The 24,255-nt window shown below is 61.8% G+C and overlaps 1 protein-coding gene and 1 long non-coding RNA gene across 2 annotated transcripts; one reads left to right on the forward strand and one right to left on the reverse strand.

The window, feature by feature from the left end:
• Nucleotides 1-525: 525 nt before the first annotated feature.
• LOC116661812 lies at nt 526-18,040 on the reverse strand. The gene is made up of 3 exons (XR_004317771.1): nt 15,729-18,040; nt 1,785-1,976; nt 526-1,297 (listed from the first exon to the last, which is right to left on the reverse strand). It is a non-coding gene; the product is annotated as an uncharacterized LOC116661812 (long non-coding RNA).
• On the forward strand, nt 7,810-23,300 carry BGN (biglycan). The gene is made up of 8 exons (XM_032474379.1): nt 7,810-7,965; nt 18,053-18,304; nt 18,577-18,689; nt 19,267-19,480; nt 19,990-20,100; nt 20,347-20,440; nt 20,562-20,700; nt 22,076-23,300. Exons 2-8 carry the CDS (start codon nt 18,064-18,066, stop codon nt 22,271-22,273), a joined length of 1,110 nt encoding a protein of 369 aa, XP_032330270.1. The 5' UTR covers nt 7,810-7,965; nt 18,053-18,063; the 3' UTR covers nt 22,274-23,300.
• Nucleotides 23,301-24,255: the final 955 nt, after the last annotated feature.

A 24,255-nucleotide genomic window follows, 5' to 3' on the forward strand; every position in this document is an offset into this window, starting at 1 on the left:
AGGGGTGACCAACCCCTGACTGGAGTTGCTGATTGTCCACCTGGTGAGGGAGGCAGCCACAGACACCAGCCAGCTATGAGCCTGGAGAGAGGCCCCACAACTCTGCATGGTGGGGACCCAGGATCTGCAGAGCACCCTGAGGTCACTGCAACAATTGCCTTGCCTGTGTGACAGGGACCACCAGGAACAGGGTGGGTTACTAGGTCAGCCTTGGCAGCTGACAGTGCCCCGTGCCTAGTGCTGCGGAGGGAGAGGGATGGGGGCAGGGGCCGAAACCAGCAGGAAGCACTGCGGGCTCAGCCCCCGCCCTGGGGAGTGGGGAGCTTATGGGGGGGGGGGCAGGGAGACAGCCAAGTGACTGGGTAGAGAATGCCGTGGAGCAGAACAGGCCCCAGCCTTCACCCAGCCTTCAGTGCTGCTGGATGTGGGTGGAGTGAAGGAGAAAAGGCAGCAAGTGCCACTGCAGAGACCTTGCCCTGCCAGGGCCTCGGGCTGGGGTCTGGGCCTGGGAACTGTGAGTTTCCCGTCTGTCACACTCTGCAGCCAGCCCCCCGCCCCCTACCCTTGAGTTCTCAGCAGAGACCAGGCCAGACTCTGGCAGGGGGAGGGGAGAGGCCTGGGAAGCTGGCGGCCTGTTTGCTTTGGACTCATCCCTGCATTCCTTCTCCTCCCGGCCCGTCCCGGGGCCCACAGATATGGCACTTCCTGTTTGGACTGGGTCAGAGGTCAGCAGCCTTGGAGGCACTGGCCCTGATGGGGAGGGCCCCTTGCTTTCCCAGCTCTCACGACCCCTCTTCCCCCGCCTGGCTGCCTGGCCCCAGCCCTCCCACTCCACTCTGGTCAGCCACCAGCCCCCTCCTTCCCCGCAGTCGCAGAGGTCAGGCCCTAGGAGGCACAGGAAGTTCAGGCTGGGCCACCTCCCCCCAGAGCCGCTCGCACCTCTCTATTGAGCAGATGGGGCCGGAAGGCCTCAGAGGAGAAGGGCCACACCTAAGGACCCATCGCCACTTGTCAGGGCCGCTTGTCAGGGCAACCTGGCCGTGGGGTTGGGGCAGAGGAGTGGAGGAGGGCAGGGGATGGAGGAGGCAGGCAGCCTAGGCAGTTCCCCGGGTGAATTCCACTGCAGACAGGGAGTCGCTGGGCTCTGGGGGCTGCTGTCAGGTGGCCTGAATCCAGGCAAGCGGGCCAATCCTTCTGTGATCTTCCTGAGACCCTAGTAGGTGTCTGCCAGTGAGCTCCCTGGAAGCTGACCCACCAGAGGCAAGGATGAGTGTGCAGGAAGTTTTCTGGGAGTCTCCTAGGGGAGGAGAGGACAAGAGCAGGAGTGGGCCCAGGGAGAAGCTGGCTTGTGACCAACGACACAGGCCCAGCCAAGGCCTCCAGGTGCTCTGGAGCTGAGCTGGTCCTGAGTTAGGACAAGGGGACTGGACCTTTCCATCCCCCTGTCATAGTTGGGTAGGGCTGCCCAGCAAAGGGGCTGTCACTAGGGCAAGGGCACTCTCTTCAGCCCAGGCAACTCCCCAAGAGGGCCGGGAGCTCAGGGCTGGGGTGCCAGCAGCTGGAGACCAGGGGCTTCAGTCCTAGCAGGGAGGTGGCTGTGGCAGCATGACGTGCCCCCAGGGGGAGAGGCGGGTCAGCAGCCCACCCAGGGACATCCCCAGACAGACCCCCGGCCAGGGGAGCATGCGCAATGCAGTCAATGCCTGGTGGCAGGACCAAGGCCACCTGTTGTCCTGTGCCTGTCCCTCCTTCACCCACGCCCCAACCGTGTATCCTCTACTCACTCGTGCCTGCCTGGAGGTGGTCACTGTGCTCTCCAAGGCGGGGGCTGGCTCGGCAGGAGGGTATAGCGGTAGGCGTGGCCCAGTCAGGAACCCGGAAACACTGGGCATCTGATGGTTCACTGTAGTGACTGTTGTGTTGGTGGTGACAACACAGTAGGCTCAGGTGGCAAAAAGCGAGGCACTCATCAGTCGCTGGATCCAGGTGAGGGTAAGGACAGCGGGGACAGTGGAGACAAGGAGCAGATCACATAGGCTGGCAAGTGTGAGGAGCCGAGAACAGGGGCAGGAAGCAGTGGTGCACTCCTTCCAGGGACTTCGGCCCCCTCCCAGCCACAGTCCCAGACTCCTGCCTATTGGCCTCCAAATTCCTCTCCAACCCGCCTACTCCTCTCTGTCCACAGTGCCCCTACCCAAGGGCCCGCCACCCACTCCTTCGCCAGGCTTTCTGTCTAATGTACATCCGGTTCCAAACCTTCCTACTGCTTCATACCCCATGTCGTGGCCTCCAGGAGAAAGAGTCCAGGAAGGAGTGTGTGTTAGCAGAGGAGGGCAAAGGATGTGTCAGGCGTGGTGTGCCTCCCTCCGGCCTGTCAGCAGGGCCACCTCAGTGGCACGCAGGGCCAGTCCCGGAGACGCTGGCTGCCTGGCCCCCTCCCCTGCACCTGCTCTCACCCACTGCCCCCACCAGAGGCTCCTGGTCCTGCAGGCAGCAGGAAAATCAGACACTGCTCCTGGGGGCTGACCTCCCCCAGGGGAAGCCCGTGGGGACCCCAGGGTACATCCTGGCCTCCCTGTGTCTCGCTGGCTTTGCAGGCAGCCCACAGACACCTCCCTGCGGCACAACCCCCTGCCCACCTTCCCTCATCGGGCCGCACCCCAGACCGTGCCTCTCTAAAGATAGCTAGACGCAGGCCGGCCTCCGCGGAGCCCCCTTCAAGCCCTGAAATTACAGCCCTCACGGCCCGGGGCAGAGAGCCGCTGTGTGATTATGTCCTGAGGGGGAGGTCAAAAAAAGCTCTGGCGTAAAGAGTGCCAGCTTTCACCAGCCACGCCTCAGCCATCAGCACTGGGAAACTTCCAGATAGCAGAGGGTCGGCCCGATCCGCAGTAGCTCAGCTCCATCTTAGGCCCATTAGCATGAGCCTCTTCCAGAATGACCCCCTCGATCCTGAGGGTCACCTGAGCACAAGTTAAACCTGCCGCCTCTAGGGGCTCCAGGATGTCAGGGCTCTGGCCTCAAGGGATCAGTGAAGTGGGCGGGGCTGCCCCCTAGTGACTGTAGGCCTGGCCCTGGCCCTGCCCCCCCGCCCAGCTCCTGACTGTGCGATGAAACCAGTAGGCTATGAGTAGGGCCATGCAAGGCTGTGAATCTGGGGGTACCGGCTCGGGTTCAGCTGCTGCAGTGCCTGGGAGCTCCAAGGGCCCTCTCCCAGCTTTTGGTTGAGTTCTGTCTGTATGTGATGTGTCCCTGCCTGGGAATTCATCCTGGAGGCCTAAGGGGGCTCCTGTGGGTGAGATGCCTCGCTCTGGGCTGGCTCTAGAGATCCGTGTGTGAGCGCCCCAGGGAAGGGCTGGAAGGCAGCCCCAGGGCGCCTCCTCCAGAAGTCCTCCCCTGCGCCACACCACACTGGGTCACCACTCTGCTTCTTCACATGCATGTGCTCCAAGGGGGGCTGGAAGTTGTGGCTGACTGATTCAGTGCCCAGGGAAGGGACAGAGATGCAGAGGGGAGATCTGAGAAAGGAGTGGAGAGCCCAGAAGAACAGATAGGGGAGCACAGAGGCAGAGAGGAGCGAGCAGGGGACCAGCCAGACACAGCAGGGCAGGGGGGCCAGAAAGGCCTCAGAAGGGGACTGAGAGAGGGCCCCTGAAGGTCAAGGCCAGGCTGCTCTTTCCAGGCCCCAGACATTCATGGGACTAGCTGCTGGGTGACCTGGAGCTTGGGGTTGGAGGGGAGCTCTCAGCTGCTGCCACCTCTGTAGGGGCTCCCTCTCAGCTTCTGGAGCCCTGCCCAAGGGGCCACCTCCAGGCTGCCAGGCTCTGCCCTTGAGGAACCCGCACCCAAGGCGAGATTTTTTGCCCAAAGGGGAATCAGAGACTTGAGGTCTGCCTTTTGGGTGCCCTGCTTCTCTCCTGGGCCTCCCCCTCTAGCTGTGAAGCCAGGGCACTGACAGCTGCAAGCCAGCTGTAGGGACGGGCCACAGCTGACTCCAGGCCCTTCTTCACACACAGGCCTACAGGATGGCAACAGGCTTAGACCGCCTTACCCAGGGTGGCCCCCACATCTGCTCACCAGCCCGGCCTCCCCTCCTCTCAGCTCCCTTCCCTCCTACACACTCTTCTCCTTGGGTCTTCTGAATGCCCCCCACCCCCGCCCGCTACCTGCCAGCACCTGCCCTGGGCTCTGGGGCTCTGGGCGGAGCACTGGGGAGTTGGCAGGGGCAGCAGTGACCCAACAAGTGCTAGGTGAGGACTGGCTGCTCCATGGCCAGGGGACCTGAACAGGGGCAGGGGTGGGGGCCCAGGGCAGGACACTTTCCCGGGAAGCCTGAGCCACCACCAGGCTCCTTCTCAGGTCCAGAGGGACGCGTTCTTGGCTCCTTCAGCACCTGCTGGGGTTTCCAGGTTGAGGGGTGGGCTGGTGCTTCCAGGATCACCCAGCACTCCGCAGTCCCTTGGGGCAAGTGTCCAGGCTGGGGCTTCGGGCACCTGTCCAGTGGTGTCCCAGATGCGCAGGGCATGCTGGGAGAGGGCACTAGCGCTCCTGCTGGTGGAGGCAGGCTTCTGCCTCCCACACCCCCCTGCACCTCCAATCACTCGGCCAGCTCCATCTGCCACTCTTGTGGAGCTGAGACAGCTGTGCATCAACCTCCTCCAGAGCCTGGGGGCCTCAGGAAATGCCTGCTCTTCCTTCCTGCCTTGCCCCTCGTGCCTGTCCTCCCCTGCCTCCTGCTGCCTCCTCCCAGCCCTGAGAGGCCAGAGGGCAGGAGGTCTCCGGCTCTGCTAGCCGGCAGGGACGTGCTGTCCCCAGCGCTGCTTGAGCTGGGGTCCAGGTTTTCCCCGCACCACCACAGAGAGAGCTGAGGCCTGGGAAGAGGGAGGGGCGAGGGGGAGGCTCAGGACTGAGGTACTGCCCAGCTGGTCTGGGAGTGGCTCCCAAATTAGAGGGCCAGACCAAGTGACTCAGTGGGCCTTGGGCCGGGCACACAGTTATGGCTTATTGCAGACTGCAGACCACAGACACAAGAGCCTTTCAGGCGCGAGAACCATATTTATGGAAATATTGCCTTAGATGCAGCCCGTCAACTGCGGGGAAGAACTCCAAGGTGCATATGTGCCCTGTGCAGGGTGTCACCTCACTGCCACCCCCAAGCCACCTCCAGGAACTCGCTGTGCAGGGGAGACTGAGACAGGCCCACCTCATTGCAGGAGACTCGCTCCTCCCTGCTCCCCACATCCTTCACACCTGGCCCTGTACTCTTCCTTCCACCACAAATGTCCCTGTTCCCTACTTGTCTGTTCCAAGTCACCTCCTCCAGGAAGTCTTCCTGAGCCTCTTGTGCTGTTTATGGCCCTGGGGAATCCAGAAACCAGAGTGCCCCACTTCCCTTGCCACAGAGCTCAGAGCCCAGCCCCTGAGTTCCTAAAGTGTGTTTTCTCCAGCTAAGCCCTGACCACTGAATCTACAGTTCTTTTACCCCCGCTGGGACTCCTGGAGGCCAAGGCCCCTGAGTGACGGTTCCTAGGGTCCCAGCCCTCAGAGCAGTGCCAGGCGTAGTGGAGGGCTGGCTGCGAGCATGAGGCCAGGTGGGGCCTTATTCAGTAAGCAACTTGGTTAAAGTCTCTTTGGATAACGGGCATGCCTTATGTGCTTCTTTTTTTCCATTTTTTAAACAGCTTTGTTTGTTTGAAAACATAATTTACATACCATACAATTAGCCTATTTAAAATGTACAACTCAATGGGTTTTATTGATACATTCACAGAGGGCGCAGCATCATCACAGTCATTTTGAGAACATTTTCATCACCTTGAAAAGGAAACTCATACCTGTAGGTGTCACCACTCTATCCCCAATGCCCTAGGAAACCACTGGTCTACTTTTTGGCCTATAGATTTACCTGTTCTAGACGTTTCATGCCCAATCACACACTATGTGGTCTTTTTCAACTGGCTTCTTTTGTGGAGCACAATGTTTTATACATGTTTTGGATCCTCTTTCTCCTGCTCCCGGGGCTTCACTATATTAGTCTTTCTCCTGCCAGACGGGTTTGAATATGTCTCCAATAAACAGGAAAAAAAAACCCACAAACAAACAAGTAGACAAATTGACCCCCTTTGTCTGGAAGGGCAAATGTTCTCTCCAATCTCCTGGTCCCAACCATGTGGAACTGCCTCATCCACGAAAACAAGAGGAAGCCAGAACTCCCAAACTGGACTCTGCTTTTCCCATGCCTCTCTCATCTTTGGCCCACACTGGAAACTTCTCGCAGGCAGGCCCCACAGTTTGGGCAGGCCACCATTGTGTCCCAGGTCTGACTGGGGGGTCCTTGAACTGACACAGGTGCCCAGACAAGGAGTCCAGTCCCAGCCACTCCCCACGTCCTTCTAGACCCCACCTGCACGCCAGGCCTCAGCTGAGCATGAAATGCTGACCCACAGCTGGCTGAGTGGGCAGGAGCCTCAGGCATCACCCCTGTTCGCCTTGTGTCGGACCTGCCTCTCCCTGGCCTGGCCCCACCCCTGCCCTATTGAGCTTTTCCTCTCTCTATGCAGTTTTCTTTTGGTCTCAGTGGAGTTCTGTCCTGTCTGGCATTGCCTGCCATCATTTCTCCCCCTCTCAGTCTCCTATTCTCCCTGCCTCAATTTCTCGCCTCGTCTAAACCCTCCCCTTTGTCTCCTCAAAGTTGCTCCTGCAGGAATCTCCCTATGACCGAGGCTGGGCACACGGGCCAGGGGAGGAATGGGACCACAATGGACAGGGAAGAGGTGTCGTGCTATGGCCCTGGGCCCCTGCGCATGTAGGGCTGGGCTGCTCTGGACCCTCAGGAAGTGGCCAGGCTTCCAGTGGTTCTGTGGGTGTCATGGCTGATGATGGCCTCTTCCTGGGATGCTTGGTGGGCTGACCCAGTGAACCCCTGTAAGTGGCCAGCCCTGGGCTCAGCCCCGGAAATGCCCACCCACAGAACAGTTATTGCATCCTTGGGGACCTGCACAGATGGACCAAGAAGGATGACTCGCTAGGCTCCTCCTCTCTGAATCAGCTTCTCCAGACCTCAGCTCAGAGCAGACGCGCTAGGGAGGCCCCTCAGAATCTGTGCTGCCTCACGCCAGCTCCTAGTTGAGTCCCATCCTGAGATCGCACAGACAGGACCGGCTCCTCTACTTTTAGGGAAAAAAGGCTGGAGTAGGGTGGGAGGTGGAGCGTCCAGAGTGCCTGGGAGCCTAGATCAAGCCTTTCCAGAAATCCACAACGGCTGCCTCCCTGACCCCAGAGAAACACTTCCTTTTTCAGGCCCCGGCTGCCACAGGTTCTGGGAAGACTGGATACAGAATTCCAGGGGCCACTCACTGGACTGGCCCCTCCTTTGTCTCCCCTTCCATTTCTGCCCTCTCCCCTTCCTCTGCCCGGCCTAGTGCCAGCAAGCCAACTCCCGCCCCTCTTTGGCCCTCAGTGTCCCCATCTGGACAGTGGAAAGTTTGAATTTCTGAGTCTGTGCCTGCCAGAGACGCCAAGGGTCCTCGTATGAGTTAGTTTGTGTCCCTTCACTTTGTGCCCCAGGATGAGGGGGTTGGGGGGAAGTCCTGGGGGGATGCAAGGGGGAGGGGTGCAGCTAACCCAGCTGTCTACAAGAAAATTGCTCCCTTTGAAGCTGCCAGGGGGGCCGGGAAGCCTGCCCCCTCCCTCCCTCCCTCCCTGCCTCCCTCCCTCTCCGCCCCACTGGCCCCCTCCCTCCTTTCCTCCCTCCCCGCCCTCTCCCAGCCGTCCCCTCCTTGTCAGCCGCCCGCCCAGTCTTTAGCCTCCCTCCCACCACCGCCTCTGTCTCTCTCTCTCCGCGAACTGCCCAGGAGTGAGCAGCTGCTCTCAGACGGACAGCCTGACGGAAGACGGACGCACAGACTGCCAGACCCCCAAGCCTGCCAACTAGCCAGCCCGCGCCCAGCTGCTTCCCCTCCCCAGGTAGGGCCCCCACGCCAGCCCCACACCATCCCCGCTGTTCCTGTGCTGTCTGGAGCTGCCTTCGCTGTTTCATCCCCCTGTCAACTGCCCCCTCGCTGTCCTCAAGATGCCCCCGACCCTGCTCCTCCCACGCTCACCCTCCACGTCCCTACCGCTGTTCCTCGCTGCCCCCCTTGCTGCCCTCTCCTGCCCCTAGGCTGCTTGCAGATCCCCACGAAACAACTGCTTCTCCCAGTCAGTGCCCCTTCGTAGCCACCTTGTGGCCCCCTTGGTCCTTGTCCCATTTCTGCCTCTTCTCCCTTCCCTCTTCCAGGCACCTTCTCCAGCCCCTTCCCTCTCCCCTCTCCACGGCTGCCCTCTCTGCCTCCCTCTCCGGGTACTTCTGAAAGCATCATCAAGGCATGGCTGGGTGGCTGGCACCGTGGTTCGGCCAAAGGCCCTCTCCCCTCACTGCAAGTCCTGGGTATGCCCTGCTCTCCCACTGGCCCCACTCTGCGCTTTGCACTTGGCCCTGGTTTGAAGGACCTCTGGGCACCCACTCGAGCTCAGCACCGGGGAGCAGTGCGCCCTGCCCAGGGCTAGTCCTTGGAGTGGGCTCAGAGGCTTGGTTTCCCAGGCACGCCCCAGGCACCCTGCCCAGATGTTCCTCACTCACCCACAGGCGAATGCCCTGCCTCCACCTCCTCCTGGCCGAGGTGTGGGTCCACAGAGCCCTGGCTGTGGGGGCCCTGGGTGGGGCTGCCTGGGTGGTTCAGCCCTCTTGGATTGGGGCTCCAACAGAGAGGGGTGTGTTGCAGAGACAAACTCAGGCAACTGTAGGGTGTTAGCCAGGCAGGCCTGGCCTGGGGCCCAGAAGGCTTCAGGGAACCGTGGGTAGATGTGAGGACACCGTCGTCCCAGGATGGGTACCTTTAGGGAAGGCTGAGGTTCAAGAGCTCCAGACTAGATGCTCTGTCCCCAAAAGGCAGCCCCCCACTGCATTGAGGGCATCTCTGGAATGGAGAGAGCCCAGGTCTGAAGCAAAGTGTAGCTGCAAGGTTGCCCCCCAGGGCCCTTTTGGAGGGGACGCGTGGCTCCTGCTGGTCCTATCCCCACCTCATCCATTGTACAGAAGGGGCGGCGAGACCCAGGGAGGGGCAGGAAGCTGCCCACGGTAGCACTGCCAGTCAGGGACAGAACTGGGGTCAAGACCCCGGGCTCCTGATGGGCAAACCCTGGCTATTGACCCCATAGCTCCCAGGGAGCCCTCCAAGTCACCTGAGTGGTGATGATGATAGCTTATGGTCAACTACAGTGTGTGGGGATTGGAGTGGGAGGTGGCCGGGTCACTGGCCCCTGTCCTACAAGCTACCGAAATGGCTGGCATGCCGAGGGGTCCACCAAGAGACCCAGGAGTGGAGCAAGGAAGAGCGGAGCTGGCTGGGTGTGCCACCAAGTGCCTTGGCAGGCTGGGGGATGGGAGCACCACCCTCGCTGCTCCAGGGGCGGGGCTGGGGCCTGGGCACTGGTTGGTGAGTGCTTCCTGAGTTGGTTCTGCTGAGTGGAGCAGACGGCCCAGGGTCCTCCAGGGCAGAGCGGTGGGTGGGTGGGGGGAACCTCATTCAGGCCAGGGAGATTGTTCCCAAACGGGGGAACAGTCTTCAAAAGGGCCACTCAGGTCACCAATCGGGTGGCCAGTTTTGTCCTCCTGCTTCTGCGCACTGGGCCCTCCCTGGCCGGCCAGCTCTCTGCCCTATTAGGACTGATTGGGATTGGGACAAGCTGGGGATGCTCAAGCACACTCCCCCACCCCTGCCCTCAGGGCCAGGAAGGAGGGTTCCCTAGCATCTGCATCCAGGGCTGCGGTTCTGCAAAGAGGCAGACTACATAAGCGCAGGTGAGCGCCTCCTGGCGACACACAGCTGCCTGTGCCCATCCACACCCTGGGAGGGCCGGTGGCCAGGCAGAGGCGCCTTTGTGAGGAATCTGCCCATGTCCGGCTGCCTTGGGCCAGCAGGGGTGAGCCTTTCAGGGCAGGACTCTGTGAGTACACCGAAGGGAAGGCACAGGGTTGCCTCGAAGGCACGGGGCCGGGCAGTGGGAACAGGCTGGGAGCAGGGAGGGCTCTCATAGCAAGCCAGCCAGCAGCTGAGTGGCTGCCCTGGCCACCTCGGCTGGCTCACCCACTGACCCACTTTCAAGCCCCAAGGACCCAGGTCATGGGAGCATTAACCATCCTACTGCTTCTGTCTGCCCCAGAGCAGGCACCAGGGACCCCACTGTACATGTACAGGGGGAGTCCAGGGCCCAGCCCCTTCACTGGTGGGTCTGGTGGCAGTCTGTGCCAGCTCATTTCAGGGACCCAGAAAAGTGAGTTGTTGGCCTTCTGACCGTCGTGCAGGGTGAAACTTACAAGCATCGACCAGAATTTCTCCCCAATCCCACCAGTGGCCCTGGCCCACTGGAAAACCATGAACAGAAAGGACAGGAGAGAGGGTGTCTGTAAGACAAGGAAGAGTTTCCCTTCTTTAGCAACACTACGTAGGCACTCAAGATCACAGAGTGTCCCAGTGCCAGCAAAGTCCCAGAGGAGGGATCTCTATTGAGCCTGTGTGCAAGAGTCTGCAGTGGTGCCTTCCAACAAGGCATCCCATCCTTCTGCTCCCCTGCATCCTGGGCCCACCCACCACCATCCCTCCTGCACTCCCCGGAGAAGCCCACGGAGACAGTGCAGCTCAAGCCTGTCCCAGCAATCACTTGTCTTTGGCCACCTGGAGACACAGCTTGAGGGAGTGGTCAGCCCCCAGGGCCACCCTGGGGGGCATGCATGTGAGCAGCAGGCAGCAGCCCAGTGCACAGACCCACAGCATGGCCGGGTGCTGTCACCCAGCCCCAGGTCCCAGGCCTCTGAAGCCCCATCTGCTAAGCCACTGGGCAGTTTGTTCTTTCGGTGGCCCATCTGGGGCCCCTCTCCTTCTTTGCTTATCTGCCAACACCCTGGATTGTTAGAAGGATCTTCGCACGCCCACGATGACTCCTCCCCAGCCTTCCTCATCCGCTACCCCAGGGCGGGGGGGCTGGGTCCCTGCTCTGAGCTGGCCACCCCTTCCCAGGCCTGTCCACCCTGCTGGTGGGAGGGGACACACCAGCCCAAGGGCTTAGTTCCAAACGAGGAGCCAGAGGGTGGGGGTGGCTCTCCTGGGCTCCCTCTGAAGGCAGGCACACAGGGGTCCTGCTAGCTTTGCCCCTCCTGCCGGCTGGTGCCTGGAGCAGTCAGAGCCCCTCCTGTCCGCTCTGTTCTCTCTGCTCAGACACTGGGGCCTGCACTTCGGTCACCCACAAAATCTTTTCTGTGAATCTCATTTTAGTGGGATGGGTGGGCAGAGGGGACTGAGCTGGGGGATGGGGGGGTGTCTGTTCAGTCCTGCCCCAGGCCGGAGGCCGGCTGAGGCTAATTGGCAGCCCTCTAGCCAGGACCCCTTCTCCAGCCTTCCAGAACCAGCTTCCCAGTGCTCTCTGGGACTGTGGTTCATGTCCCCATCTTCCAGATGGGAGGTCCTGGGGTAAAGGCCCTCCCGCCTACCTAGAGCCCCCAGTCCAAGGGTCCGTGGGACTTCCTTCACTCCCTCCAGGACCCCAGGCTCCTGGGAGCACCATAGCTCTGCCTTGTTTGGCTTGTCACCCATCCTCTCTGCTCTGGGGCAGGGCAGCTCCTGGGGTGGCCGTGGAAGCCACCTGCTTGCCCAGAGGCCACCAGCCTCGGCTCTTCCGGGTGCTGCTTGGCCCCCATCACAGCCTGCAGAGCAGTGGCAGCTCATGCTCATTGGCCCACCAGCGTCACTGACATTCCCAAGCCCACTGAAGGTGCCAGGGCCTCAGATGACTCACTCTCGTCCCCCGCCTGTGATGAGAGAGAGCGCTGAATCCTAGACAACCAGGGGTCCCCTGCCTGTGGTGACACATCCCTCAGGTTTAGGGGCCTGGAGGCTCTACCCAGCCTCCTAGGACCCAACCCTCCTGGTCTGGGGCATCTGAAAGCCAAATTCAGCAGAAACAGCAGCCTGGCGCTGAGCTGCAGGACAAGAGGCTGCGGGCTGGGGGAGGTCCCAGACTCTGTATGACTCTGAACTCGCCCCTGCGTCCCCCCAACCAGCTGCCTCTAGACCAAGAGGGACACAGCCATCAGAGGCCCAAGTGGCCGAAGGACTGGGGATTGGGGGAACAGAGGTCGGACTTGAAGGAGAAGGGCAGAAGGCAGAGAGAGGCTGGGGAAGTCTGGGAGGCGGGTGCTACTTCCATCGTCTCACAGTCTGAGTTCTAGCTTGGCTCTAATTTTGGTCCTATAGGCCTTACAGTCCGCCTGGCTGCAAGGAGGTGTGCATTGCCGGAGCCCTGGGAGAAGCTGATGGTGAACAGGTCCCGTTACCTCCCAGGCTGGCCACAGAGGGCTAAGTCCCACCCCAGCCAGAGCCCCTGGCAGAGAGAGGAGGACCCGGTTCAGGAAAGGGTCTACAGGAAACCTTGGGCACAGGAAGGGAGAGGGCTACAGGGCCTCCCTCCTGGGTGTCTGGCTGCTCTCCAGCCCAAGCAGTGGGGCCAAGCCCCCTTGCCTGGGCCAGGATCATGGAGAGAGCAAGGCAGACAGGGCCTCAAGCTCTGGGAGCCAGGCTGAGAGCATCTCCCTGGGGGGTCTGGTGCCTGCTGGGACCTGAAATGCTTGGGGGAAACCCCTGGCCAGGCTAGGATGATGGCTTTTCCAGGCAACTTTTCTGCTGCTGGAGGCGGAGGCAGTAGGGCTGGGGCTGCCCTGGTGGTGCGCTGGGGCCGAAGAGGGGCATCTGGCCCTGTGGGCTGAGGGGAGCTATTGACAGTGAAAGCTAGACAGAGACGCTATGTTTCCAGAGGATTCAGGCTGCAAGTTGGGGAGGAGGTGCAGGACGCACAGAGCAGGGTCTTGCGCACCACCAGTGTTACCTCCCAGCCACAGTGAGGGAGCTGGCAAGGAACCATCTCCATGGACCCTGGGACTGGCCCAGCCCCCTGTGCAACCCAGGGAGTGGGGGATCCCGCGGCTTTGGAGTCTGTGGCAAAGTCTGCATTAGTGGAGGATGGAGCCAGACACATGGGCAGGTAGACAGACAGATGCTGGAGTCCCAGCTCTACCATTTCCTCACTACGCGGCCTTGGGCAAGAGTTTCAGACAGACTCTGGGCCTCACTTTACCAATTCATCAAGCGTAGAAACAGCACTCTTCCCCTGGCCATCAGCTGTGTTAAGAAATCACTTGAGTGCCCCCTCCCACCCCTGGGAAGGGAAGGCATCCTCCTCTTCAGTCAGGATTTCTTCTGTGAGTGGGAGAAGGAGGAAGGGCAAACAGCTCAGGTGCGGAAAAACCAGGAAATCCAGGACCCCCAGCCGACCTAGGTCCTGGCTGCCTGCCTCCTGGTGGGGCGGAAAGCCAGCAGAGGGACCCTCCTGCTTTCCAGAGGTTTCCCAGCGGGGTTGAGGGGGTGTGCGGAGGTGGATGGCTCTCCTCAGTGCTGTGGGGAGAGAAGTCTGGCCTGGCCAGCACCAGCCCCCTCACCACCTCCCCAGTGCCAACACTTTGCAGCTGATGGGCTGGCTCCCTGCTGGTCCCCTGCAGTCTCCAACACCCACCTCCAGGTCAGTTCTGTCCCCCAAAGCCTGCGGGAGCACAGGACCCAGCTCCGTCCAGTCATCCCAGCAGCGCCAGGGCTGCGGCAGGAGGGAGCCGCCCTGGCCAGCCAGGCTTGGGGCTGGAGGGCGTGTGAAGGCAATGGCGGTGGGCTCAGGGGGGCGGGGGGGGGGCGGCACAGATGGGGCAGGGCTCAGGTCCATCCCCTCCCCACTCCAGCCACCAGCCCCTCACACAGTCACTGCCACACGCACGCACACACGTAAGTTCAGGAGACACATGGATAGCACACGTCCCATCTCTCTGAGTGACACCCAAGTGCAGACTAGAGCTGTCGGGCAGGGGTGGGGGATGCTGGTGGGCTGGGGCCTGGGGGTGGGCAGTGGGGAGTAGCCAGCATCAGCCTGTGGGGCGGAGCTCTGGGCCGCGCCCCTGCCTCCAGCCTGCTAGTCAAAGCTGGGACTGGAAAGCTTTGGTGGACAGAGGGGAGGGAGGAAGGGCACCCTGCAGTCCTGGGGACTGGCAGGGCTGGGTGGAAGATGGCATGTGTGTCCGAGTTCAGGTAGGGTTGCTCCGTTGGGCCAGACACCCAGGCTGAGACTGCCGGACAGCATCCGGCGTCTGCGACTTGGCAGCTGCAGGCCACACATCAGCAGGCGAGCGCCCAGGGCCTGCCAGACCTCAAGTCCCGCCGCCCTTGGCCTGGCCTGAATGCCTGGCCCCTCCGCGTTCTCAGGGGCTGCCAGGGTGTCTTGTTTGGCTGTGCCCTGGAGCCATCCCACTCAGAGGACTGGCTGGTTTTCAAAGGGCTAGACAAGGAGGGCCCTATTGGGTGTGCGGTGCAGGCTCCAGGAAGCCCAGCCTCTTCTCTCCCTCACACCTGTGGGCGCCAGCCTGAGGCCTCACCGCCATGACCACTTCTTTCCTTTGCTCTGAGGAGGTGGGGCCCATCGAACTCAGAGAACGCTTTGTGGGGCTCGAGGCTCTCCTTGAAGCCCTTGGGGCCACGCCCAGGGAGGCTGATGAAGGGAAACAGGCTCACTGGCTTGGGGAGCGTGGGGAGGAGGGCCTCGGGGGGTGTGCCATGGGTCTCACAGCACCCGTCTCTGGAGGGCTCCTACATGTGTGTGCAGGGCGGGGCCCCAGTGCGAGGAGGTGGGGGGAGGCCGGGCTGCGCTATCTGCAGCCCCTACCCCAACCACCAGCCACCTCAGATTCCTCCCCCAGGCTCCCTGTGCTGCCCACGCTCAGTCAACCAGCCAGCCACCTCGAGACCCCCATCGCCCCCTGCTGGGTCAGGAGCTCCGTGGCTGAGGCCTGAAAGCCCAGGGCCTGGAGTCGCCTGAGCTGGGCTCCAAGTCTCAGGTTGAGTGACTCGGGGAAAGTTGGTTCTTCTCTCTAGGCATCCCTTTTCTCTTCCATAAAATGGAGATAACTAATTGTGTGGAAGCAGAGAGACTTCCTCCAGAGCGCCCTTTCATGGCCTCTCCCTGGCTCCTTCCGGCTCTGTGGCGCCTTGCCGCCTCCTGTGTGCTGGGTGTCAAGCCACCAGTACCCCTGTCCTCCCCCACCCAGCTCTGGCCGCTGAGTCCAGTGCCAGCTCTCCAAGGGCAAGCAGGGGCTATGCTGGAAAGCCCGCCAGCCTGCACAGCTCCTGCGCCCAGCCAGGAGCCAGGGAGAACCAGCCAGACCTTGTCCTCTGCTCTGTCACGGGGCCCTGGTAGAGGGCTGCCAAGCCCTCCGCCTCCTTCCCCCTCAGACTGAGCTGGCACTGGAGCCCGCCCTTCCCAGCGCCCCTTCCTCAGCTTCTGCAGGGGCCCCAGATGCAGCGATGCAGCAACAGCAGGCACAGCTGCTTTGAGCTGGTTCACCTCCTCTAGAGAGCCTCCGTCCCCCCAGGGAGGGTCCCGTGAGCCTCTGGGGGCCCTAGTGCCTAGTCCTGCTGTGGCTGCCCTTCCCAGCACCTATCCACCCTCTCCCATGCTGGAGGGGCCAGAGGCCCGGCGGAGGTTCCTGGCGGAGGCCCACAGCCCTCCCCAGTCACACCAGGCTGGAAGAGGCCTGTTTGCACCCGTGTCTCCCCACACCCTCCCCTGAGCCTGGCCAGACCACCCCACCCCACCCCTACCTGCCCAGGTGGACAGTGGCTCCCAGAACCTTCCAAGGCTCCCACTTGGCGTTCCAGGCCTGACTCATTCCCGCTGTGAGGCAGCGGCTTTGGCAGAGGTGCCGGCAAGGGGGCGCAGTCTCCTCCCTCTCCTGCTCCATCTCACCCTCCTGCCTTCGTCCTCCCCTTCCTGTTCTCCCTGCTGCTCTTCCTCCTCCCAGCCCTGGGTGTCCAGTGGCACCTGGGCAAGGGGCGTGCGCAGCAGCAGCGAGCTTGGGAGGCCTAGGCCCGCCCTGCTTTGCCTTGGGGTTTGCAAACTCGTGGGAAGAAGGAGGTGCCCTCAGTCCAGGTAGGCAAGCCTTCTCCCCAGTCTGTGCCATGGCCCTCTGGGGGCTCCCCAGGGTCCTGCCCAAGGTCCAGCTGGGGCTGGCAGGACCTGGTGTGTGATCATAGGGTCTTAACACTGGAAGGAGCCAGGGAAGCTGGGTGCTCCCCCAGCCTGAGGGCTCCCTACTTGGCTTTGTCACCTGGGGCAGGCAGGCAGCTTTTCTGAGCCTGTCCCTGGGAGCTCTGGGGCTGACTCCACAGCCGAGACGGCTGAACCACATCCTGGGCTCCCCGGGCTCGGCCTGCCAAGCACACAGAAGCCCCGGTGACCAGAAAGGCTGCTCTGGTCCCTCACGCTGGCAGCTGCAGCTCCGTCCTCAGGTGGGTGGGAGCTAGGACAGGCCACGTGACCGGCTTAGGGGTGCCTGAGCGGGGCAAGAAGGGGCAGCGAGGGGGGATCAATGGAAACCCGAGGCACAGAGCTGTGGTGCCCAGGTCTGGAGGTGGCAACAGGCCCCCAGCCTGCTGGTGGAAGGACCCCAGAGTAGCAGCCCCCACCCTCAGCCTCTATGCGGGGGCTCCAGATGGCAGCCAGCCCAGTCCCAAGTCAGCGGGGCCTGCCCAGGAAAGCAGCAGTCCAGGCCAAGCTGCTCAGAAGGTACTCCTCTAGGGGGACAGAGCCTCCACCCCTAACCAGGGCATCCTTCCACCTTCGCAGCCAGCCCCACCGAAGCCCCCAACAGTCCCTCCCCCGGCCAAGATGGGCTCGGAGTGAGGACTTCCCAGAGGTGGGGCCGGTTCAGGTCTGCACCCAGGGTGACCCCAGACACCTCATGCCTGGGAGAAGAGCAGGACAGGCACTCTGATTCCTTTTTAATGCATGGGAAAATGAGGCTGGGCTTTCCTAGGAAATCTGGGGAGGTGGGGATGGTGGGAGAGGCAGGAGCCTCTGGATGAGGGGCAGACTCTGCCAGAGGAGGAAGGAGGCAAACTGATGTGGGCACTGAGGACAGGTTCGGGCAGGGCAGCTTTTCCCCCAGCCCCACCCCGCTGCCCGGCCTGGGGGGCCTCCAGACAAGCCTGACCCTGCCTGCCACCCTGGCAGCAGCCTGCTCCCCTCCGGTGGCCTCTCCAGGGGGCCAGGCCGTGGGCAGGAGGAAGGGTGGAAGCAGATGTGGAAGCCCTGGGGCTCCACTGCCTGAGCCAGGGAAAGGTTTGTGGGCCATGGGAGGAAGCCAAGGCCTCGGCGAGCAGCAGGGAGGGCAGGAGGGCAGGCGGGCAGGCGGCTGCGCCCCCGCCATCTCTGCAATCTCACCCGCAGCCTGGGAGGACGCTCCTCTCCTCCACTTTACCTCCAGGGCTGGCCCAGCTCTCCACCCAGCATGCCCAGCCCTGTGCCTTGGCCCCTCAACTTTCTTAGAAAAATGTAGGTGCGTTGCAAGGGGGACTCAGGCAGGAAAGGAAGTGACTCGTGGTCGCCTAACTCCACCCTGAGTGTACCCACGTTGCCCTGAGCATGTGGACTTGTCCCGGACCTCAGTGGTATCTTTAAAACTGAATTATTCAAAGCATGTGGGGGGTAAATGGTTGAGCTTCCCTCTCCACCTCCTCCATTGGCCTCATCGACCCCCGAGGCAGGCTGCCAGCTGACTTGGTGGCTTGTGTGTATGTGTGTGTGTGTGTGTGTGTGTGTGTGTGTGTGTGTGTTTCTGTGTGTGTGTTTCAGGGTTGCGGACTCACTAACTGGGAAGACACTGCATTGCCCACTGGGGCCAAGTCCTGCCTGGGAATGGAGGGGAGTGGAGAAAGCCAACAGCACCCCCATCCTGCCTGGGGCTTCCGCCTGCACCTCCATCCCTGCCGCTCCCACCCCAGGGTCTGGCTGCCCCCCTCCCCATGAGGAATGAGGGGCACGAGGCCCACACATGCAGAACCCCAGCCCCTGGGGCTGGGTGGGTAGATGGGAAAGGGCCCAGTGGCCCGGCCCTCCTGACAGCCCCTCTGCACTGGCCTCGCAGGCACGCCCACCATGTGGCCCCTGTGGCTCCTCGCATCCCTGCTGGCCCTGAGCCAGGCCCTGCCCTTTGAGCAAAAAGGCTTCTGGGACTTCACCCTGGATGACGGGCTACCCATGCTGAACGATGAGGAGGCTTCGGGCGCGGAAACGACCTCAGGCATCCCGGACCTGGACTCTCTTCCTCCCACCTACAGTGCCATGTGCCCTTTCGGCTGCCACTGCCACCTGCGGGTCGTTCAGTGCTCCGACCTGGGTCAGTCCTAGGGGATGGGCACGGAAGGCTGAGGGTGGGTGTGGAGTGAGCCCAAGCTGGCTGGGGGAGCCTGATTTCAGTGGGAGGGTGTCCATCTGTCTGGTTGCAAGCAAGCAGGGAGCAAGAAGCACCTCCTGCTGCCGGCTCCAGAGCTGGCGCCCATCAGTGGCCGAGTCCTCGGGCGTGGATCTGTGTGTGTGTGTCTCTGTGCCCCACACCACTCTGGGGCCGTGGCCGTAGCTCACACTGGTGACAGTGGCACCGGCCCCCAGGTCTGAAGGCTGTGCCCAAGGAGATCTCGCCCGACACTACTCTGCTGGACCTGCAGAACAACGACATCTCCGAGCTCCGGAAGGACGACTTCAAAGGCCTCCAGCATCTCTATGTAAGCCCGCCCCAGCCCTTCCAAGCCGCTGCCAGAAGGTGGCAGGCCTGTAGCCGGGGGGGGGGGGGGGGGGGGGGGGGGGGGATTGGGCCCAGATGGGTGTGGGCACGTCCGGGTGGAGTGCAAGAGAGAGAGGACTGGGGAGCTGCAGGAAGAGCTGAGAAGTCTGAAGGCGGCTGAAGCATGAGCACCCAGGGTCACTGTCACGTGTGTGGGTGTCAGAGACCATAAGCACAGTGCAGAATCATTCAGCCTAACTCCCTCTTTGGCTGAAAACTTTTCATCTTATTGGTTCCTCCCAGTAACACGGGAAGAAAAGATTTCACCATGCAAGAAAAGCTTTCAAGGTGCAAGTGGGAAAACAGAGGTGCAGAGAAGTGATGGGATGGACTAGGCAGAGGCTTTGCTGGGCCTGAGTGCCAGCCACCTGCTCCGCACTCTGCCCGCCAGCACAGAGCTCCTTGAGGCCAAGCTGGGGCTCAGACATCCAGCTCAGGGGGCAGGAGAGGGAGGGAAGGGGGAAGGCGGACAGGATGGAGAGCTAGGACCCTCACTTCCGGTCCCTGCCCTGCCTCAGGCCCTGGTCCTGGTGAACAACAAGATCTCTAAGATCCACGAGAAGGCCTTCAGCCCCCTGCGGAAGCTACAGAAGCTCTACATCTCCAAGAACCACTTAGTGGAGATCCCTCCCAACCTGCCCAGCTCCCTGGTGGAGCTCCGCATCCATGACAACCGCATCCGCAAGGTGCCCAAGGGCGTGTTCAGCGGGCTGCGAAACATGAACTGCATCGGTGAGTGAGGCCCTGCCCCCGGTGGTCCTCACCTGCGCTTAAGTGTGGGGTTCTACCAGCCAGAGCCGCTGGGTGCTGGGTTGTCTGCGACAGCCATAGACAAGCTGGATGGGCCTCCTGGGACTTTCCAGAGGCTGGGCTGGTCTGAGAACTTTCCAAGAGCTGCCAAGGCCACGTGAAGAGAAACCAAGGGCCTGTAAAGAAAGGGAAAGGAAAAGGCCAGTGCAGCCAAGCAGCCAGAGGGGCTGGACTGGGCGGGGGAGGTCTTGCCTTGATTTCTGGCTCCTCTCCCTTTCTCTCTGCTGCCTGCCCCCTGAGGCCGATGCTAGGGGTCTTGAACCATGAGGAGTCCATGAGGAGTAAATTAGTGACACTGCCTTCAGGGGAAGATGGACTGGGTGATGAGCAGGGCCCATCAGGCCAGCCCAAGCCAGGAAGCTGATGGGCCCTCGGGTGTGTGGGCAGATGCCCAGCCTCAGCTCCAGGACTGAGGGGTGTCTCTTTCCTAGAGATGGGTGGGAACCCCCTGGAGAACAGTGGCTTTGAACCTGGAGCCTTCGATGGCCTGAAGCTCAACTACCTGCGCATCTCCGAGGCCAAGCTCACCGGCATCCCTAAAGGTATGAAGGTGGCCCTTGCTTCCCACACTACCTGACCTTCAGGGCACAGATGGGCAGAGGTGGGGGGCTGGCTGCTGGAGCCATCCGGAGCCAGCCAGTCTACTCAGGGAGGTCTCTGGTGGCCCTTCTCCATCCTGCCCCAGGGCAGAGCTAGGGTCTCTGCTCCCATGGATGAATGCCAGCACCAGCCCACACACATGGCTTCCTCTCTTGAGCTGAGCTGAGAGCATCCTCTTTTCCTGGCAGACCTCCCCGAGACCCTGAATGAACTCCATCTGGACCACAACAAAATCCAGGCTATCGAGCTGGAGGATCTGCTCCGCTACTCCAAGCTGTACAGGTGGGCTGGGAATCTGAGGGGGGTGCCTGTGTCCCCCCCAGGGCCATGTGGCCTGTGGGCCCCACCCCACTGTCCTTTTCTCCTCTGGCCTTTCAGTATATCTCACCCATCCCCTTCACAGGCTGGGCCTGGGCCACAACCAGATCCGCATGATTGAGAATGGAAGCCTGAGTTTTCTGCCTACCCTGCGGGAGCTGCACTTGGATAATAACAAGCTGTCCAGGGTGCCTGCTGGCCTCCCGGACCTCAAGCTCCTCCAGGTGAGAGCCGGGGGGAGGGGCAGCCCCTGGTGCCAAGTTCTCTAAGACAAGGGGAGGGGAGCAGCCTATGGCCTCAGGGCAGTTCCACAGCCCGTGCCCCTCCTTGCTCTGGCCCAGCACGTGCAGGGTTAAGGTCCAGGCTGGAATTGAACCTCGCTGTGCAGCTAGCCAGATGCGTGGTCTGGCCAGTTACTCCTGCTTTCTCAGCCTCTGTCTCCTCACCTGGAAAGGAGCGGTCACAAGGATCCCTCCCTCAGTGCCGAAGATCCGTGCTGAGGAAGAAGAGAGGGAGGGCAGGGCAGAGAGAGAGAGGGAGAGGCAGTGAGGGCTGAGCAGGAGTTGGCCTTGTAGATATTGGATCTCTCAGGTGGGGTGCGACACCATGAAGGTGTGTGGCAGGGCCTGAGAGCTCAGGGGACAGTCTGGGCCTGAGGGTACAGAGATCTGTGGCAAGAGAGAGACAGCCTAGGGCAGGAAGTGGGCTGATGAGGGGCTGTCAGTCACACAGGTGAACTCGGCCTTACTCACCCTTGCTCTGGGCCTCAGTCTCTTCCTCAGACGCATTCTCACATGCCAGGAGCCCGGCTATTCTCACGAGTCCACTCGAGAGCCCTGTATGGGGACAGCCCAACTGCAGCGGCAGCGCCACCCTTGCCGGGCTGAGCGCGCCCTCTAGCGGCTGCGTGCTCTCCGCCTCTAGAGGGCGCTGCTGCAGTCTGAGCGCCTTCCGGCGGACTACGGGTTACTTACCCGCCCACCTGTCCCCTCTGCTTCTCCCACAGAGCCAGACTTCAGGGAGCTGGGGCGGGGTGGGGTGGGGCGGGGCTGGGGTGGGTGGCGCTGCTGGAGGACAAGTGCCCCTGAGGACTGGGAGGAAGAGGAGGCTCTGTCTCCACTTAGGCTTCTGGGGTCTCTGGAGTAAGAGGCTGCTTCCCTGGGGGGCGGGCCCAGAGCCCAGGGAACCCAGATGGAGAGCCAGGGACTTTATGTGAGCCCAAGGTGCCAACTTTTCTGCATCGACACCCACCACACACCCACCCCCACCAGAGGTCCTCATCCTGGCCCCTGGTCACACATCTGCGCCTTAATGCTGGCCAACACCCACTCCCACCCTGAAAACCATACCCAAGCCTTGGTTTGCTCCTCCTGACAATGGGAGAATCATCTGCAGTCCCTCAAAGGGCCTTGCAGATGCCAGGCAATGAAATGACACCACCAAAGCAGTTGTGTGGGACTCAGCCAAGAGGGAAGGCACAAGCCTCTGTGTTCTGCCCTCCGCTCTGCCTGCCCAGGCAGAACAGACTAAGGGAGGGTGGTCGTGGGGAGGCAACTGGGCCACTGACATTGAACCTGAGCCACGCCCCTCTGCCCCCAGGTGGTCTATCTGCACACCAACAACATCACCAAGGTGGGAGTCAACGACTTCTGCCCCGTGGGCTTCGGCATCAAGCGGGCCTACTACAATGGCATCAGCCTCTTCAACAACCCAGTACCCTACTGGGAGGTGCAGCCGGCCACCTTCCGCTGCGTCACTGACCGCCTGGCCATTCAGTTCGGCAACTACAAAAAGTAGAGGTGGCGGCAGCTGCCAAGGTGGCTTGGGCGGGGTCTCTGGGGAGCACAGAAGATGCCCTGAAGGGGGATACAGAGCAAGGGAGTGAAGCCAGTGCCCAGCCACGCCCAACCCAGCCCCACCCTTGATGCCCAACCCCCACTCACTGCCCCCTGATGCCTTCACCCTGGCTCCCAAGTGGGCAGTGGGGCATGAGGCCTGACCCCCATCACTGCTCCTTGGCTTCAGAGCTGCCCCTGCCCCTCCATCATAGCCACTCAGAGCCCCACCCCCTCCACCAAGCTTTCTTCCCATTCACTCCAAAACCAAATTGTCTGAGGCTCCAGTCCAAGGAAAATGGTCCCCGGATCTGGCGGGCAGGAGGGAGGTAGGGGAGATGGGGATAGCGGATCCCCCTGAGCCCACCCCACCTGCCTGGCACAATCCCTCCTTCTCGTGTACTTCCAGCTTCCAACCCTCCTTGGCCTGGCCTGCTACCCAAGTCCTCCCTGTCCCCTGCCATCCTTCTGCAAGTTCAAGGCCCATCCATCCGATCCTCCTTGTTCTACTAGTCCCTGGACCAGTCCTCTTTCCCTCTCTCTCTCTCTCTCTCTCTCTCTGTCTCTCTCTCTCTGTCTCTTTGTCTGTCTCTCCCTCATCCTCCCTCTCCTCTCTCACATCCTTGGGCTGGATCTGGACCCATTCTCACTGGGCCTCTGCCCAGCCCCTACCCAGGTAAGCTGCCCCCTCAAGCCTGGATGATCCTCGAAGATGTTGGTAGGTGGAGGCACTGCACCCCCCATATGCTCCACAGTCAGGAGGGGAGCGCTGGACTCAGACCCTGGGAGTCTGCCCCTTGGGAGGGACCCAGCATCCCGCCGGAGTCTCCAGTATGCTTTTCATTGTCCCCCCCATGATGGCTAAGTCTCCCCTCCCCTTGCCTTCCAGCCCCCAGTGACGTGGGGGTTTCGAGCAATCACACCCAGCTTGAGGAGGGGCTGCTTCTGAGGTCGGTTGTGTCTTTCAATTAAAGAAACACTGTGCAATATGGCTCTCTGTGCCACCATTCTCGGGGTGGCCTGGGGACCCAGAAGAAAAGACAGCCACCGGGGCCACCGCAGCAGGCTCCCAGATTCTGCCTCTCCATGCCCACTCTGAGCCTTGGGCTGCCTATTTGCTGCCTTCCCTGCCTTAAAATGAGGGTCCTCAGCACCCCCGGGTTTGGGACTGGGTAAGGAGGCCCCAGGCAACCAGGCAGAAGGCCTTAGGCTGAGCCCTTCCCCCCTCTTCTAGGCACTTCTGTTGCCCCCGCTAGCCTTAGACTGGGCTCCTGGAGCTGGCCCAGCCAAGGTAGCACCTGCCATCCCAGAAAGGAGCATTTGCCGAGCACCTGCCCGCTGCAGAGGACCAGGCTAGTGCCCCTCCACAGAAAGAGGAGCCCATGAAGCCTAGGGGTCAGGGCCTGCCTGTCTTGATGGGGTTTGGGGGCTCAGAACAATCTCCGCTGTGGTCAGAGCTGTGTGCTACACCCACGTCAGCACCAGGGGGTGCACCCCCAGGAGGGCCAGGTCTCCGAGGGACAGGGCAGAGTGCTGTGCACACCCACCCAGGCTGGCTTGGCCTGGTCTTCCAGCCCAGGGTCCCCCTAGTGGGTCACACTGTCAGGCCAGCTGAGTCAGGCCCAGGTGACAGCGTGCAGGTACTGGCTCCGAAGAGAGAATGCGGGGCACAGCTTGTGAAGCTGGCTCACTGGGGACACAGGTCTGCCCTGGAAATAGCAGAGTTAGGGGTCAGTCCCCAGAGTGAAGCCCCTTCGGATGGCAAGCCCAGAGGGCTGAGCAGATGACAGGCTATGGCCTGGCTGCTCTTCCTTCGTCCCACACAAGGGGCCTCTGTCTCGGGGGGTGGGAGCCAGGGCTTCCCTGGGTGGCGTGGGCCACCCACGAAAACAGAGCAGGCGGGCTCCCCGCTCCGGGAGTGCCAGCCCAGGAGAGAAGGAGCCG

This window comes from Camelus ferus, chromosome X (genome assembly GCF_009834535.1).
Source record: "Camelus ferus isolate YT-003-E chromosome X, BCGSAC_Cfer_1.0, whole genome shotgun sequence".
Classification (NCBI taxonomy): Eukaryota; Metazoa; Chordata; class Mammalia; order Artiodactyla; family Camelidae; genus Camelus; species Camelus ferus.

Coding starts and splice junctions, on each gene's coding strand:
- BGN (XM_032474379.1), top strand. CDS start 18,064: ATGTGGCCCCTGTGGCTCCTCGCATCCCTGCTGGCCCTGAGCCAGGCC. Junction 18,305..18,576: donor CGTTCAGTGCTCCGACCTGG/GTCAGTCCTAGG, acceptor ACCGGCCCCCAG/GTCTGAAGGCTGTGCCCAAG. Junction 20,701..22,075: donor CGGACCTCAAGCTCCTCCAG/GTGAGAGCCGGG, acceptor CTCTGCCCCCAG/GTGGTCTATCTGCACACCAA.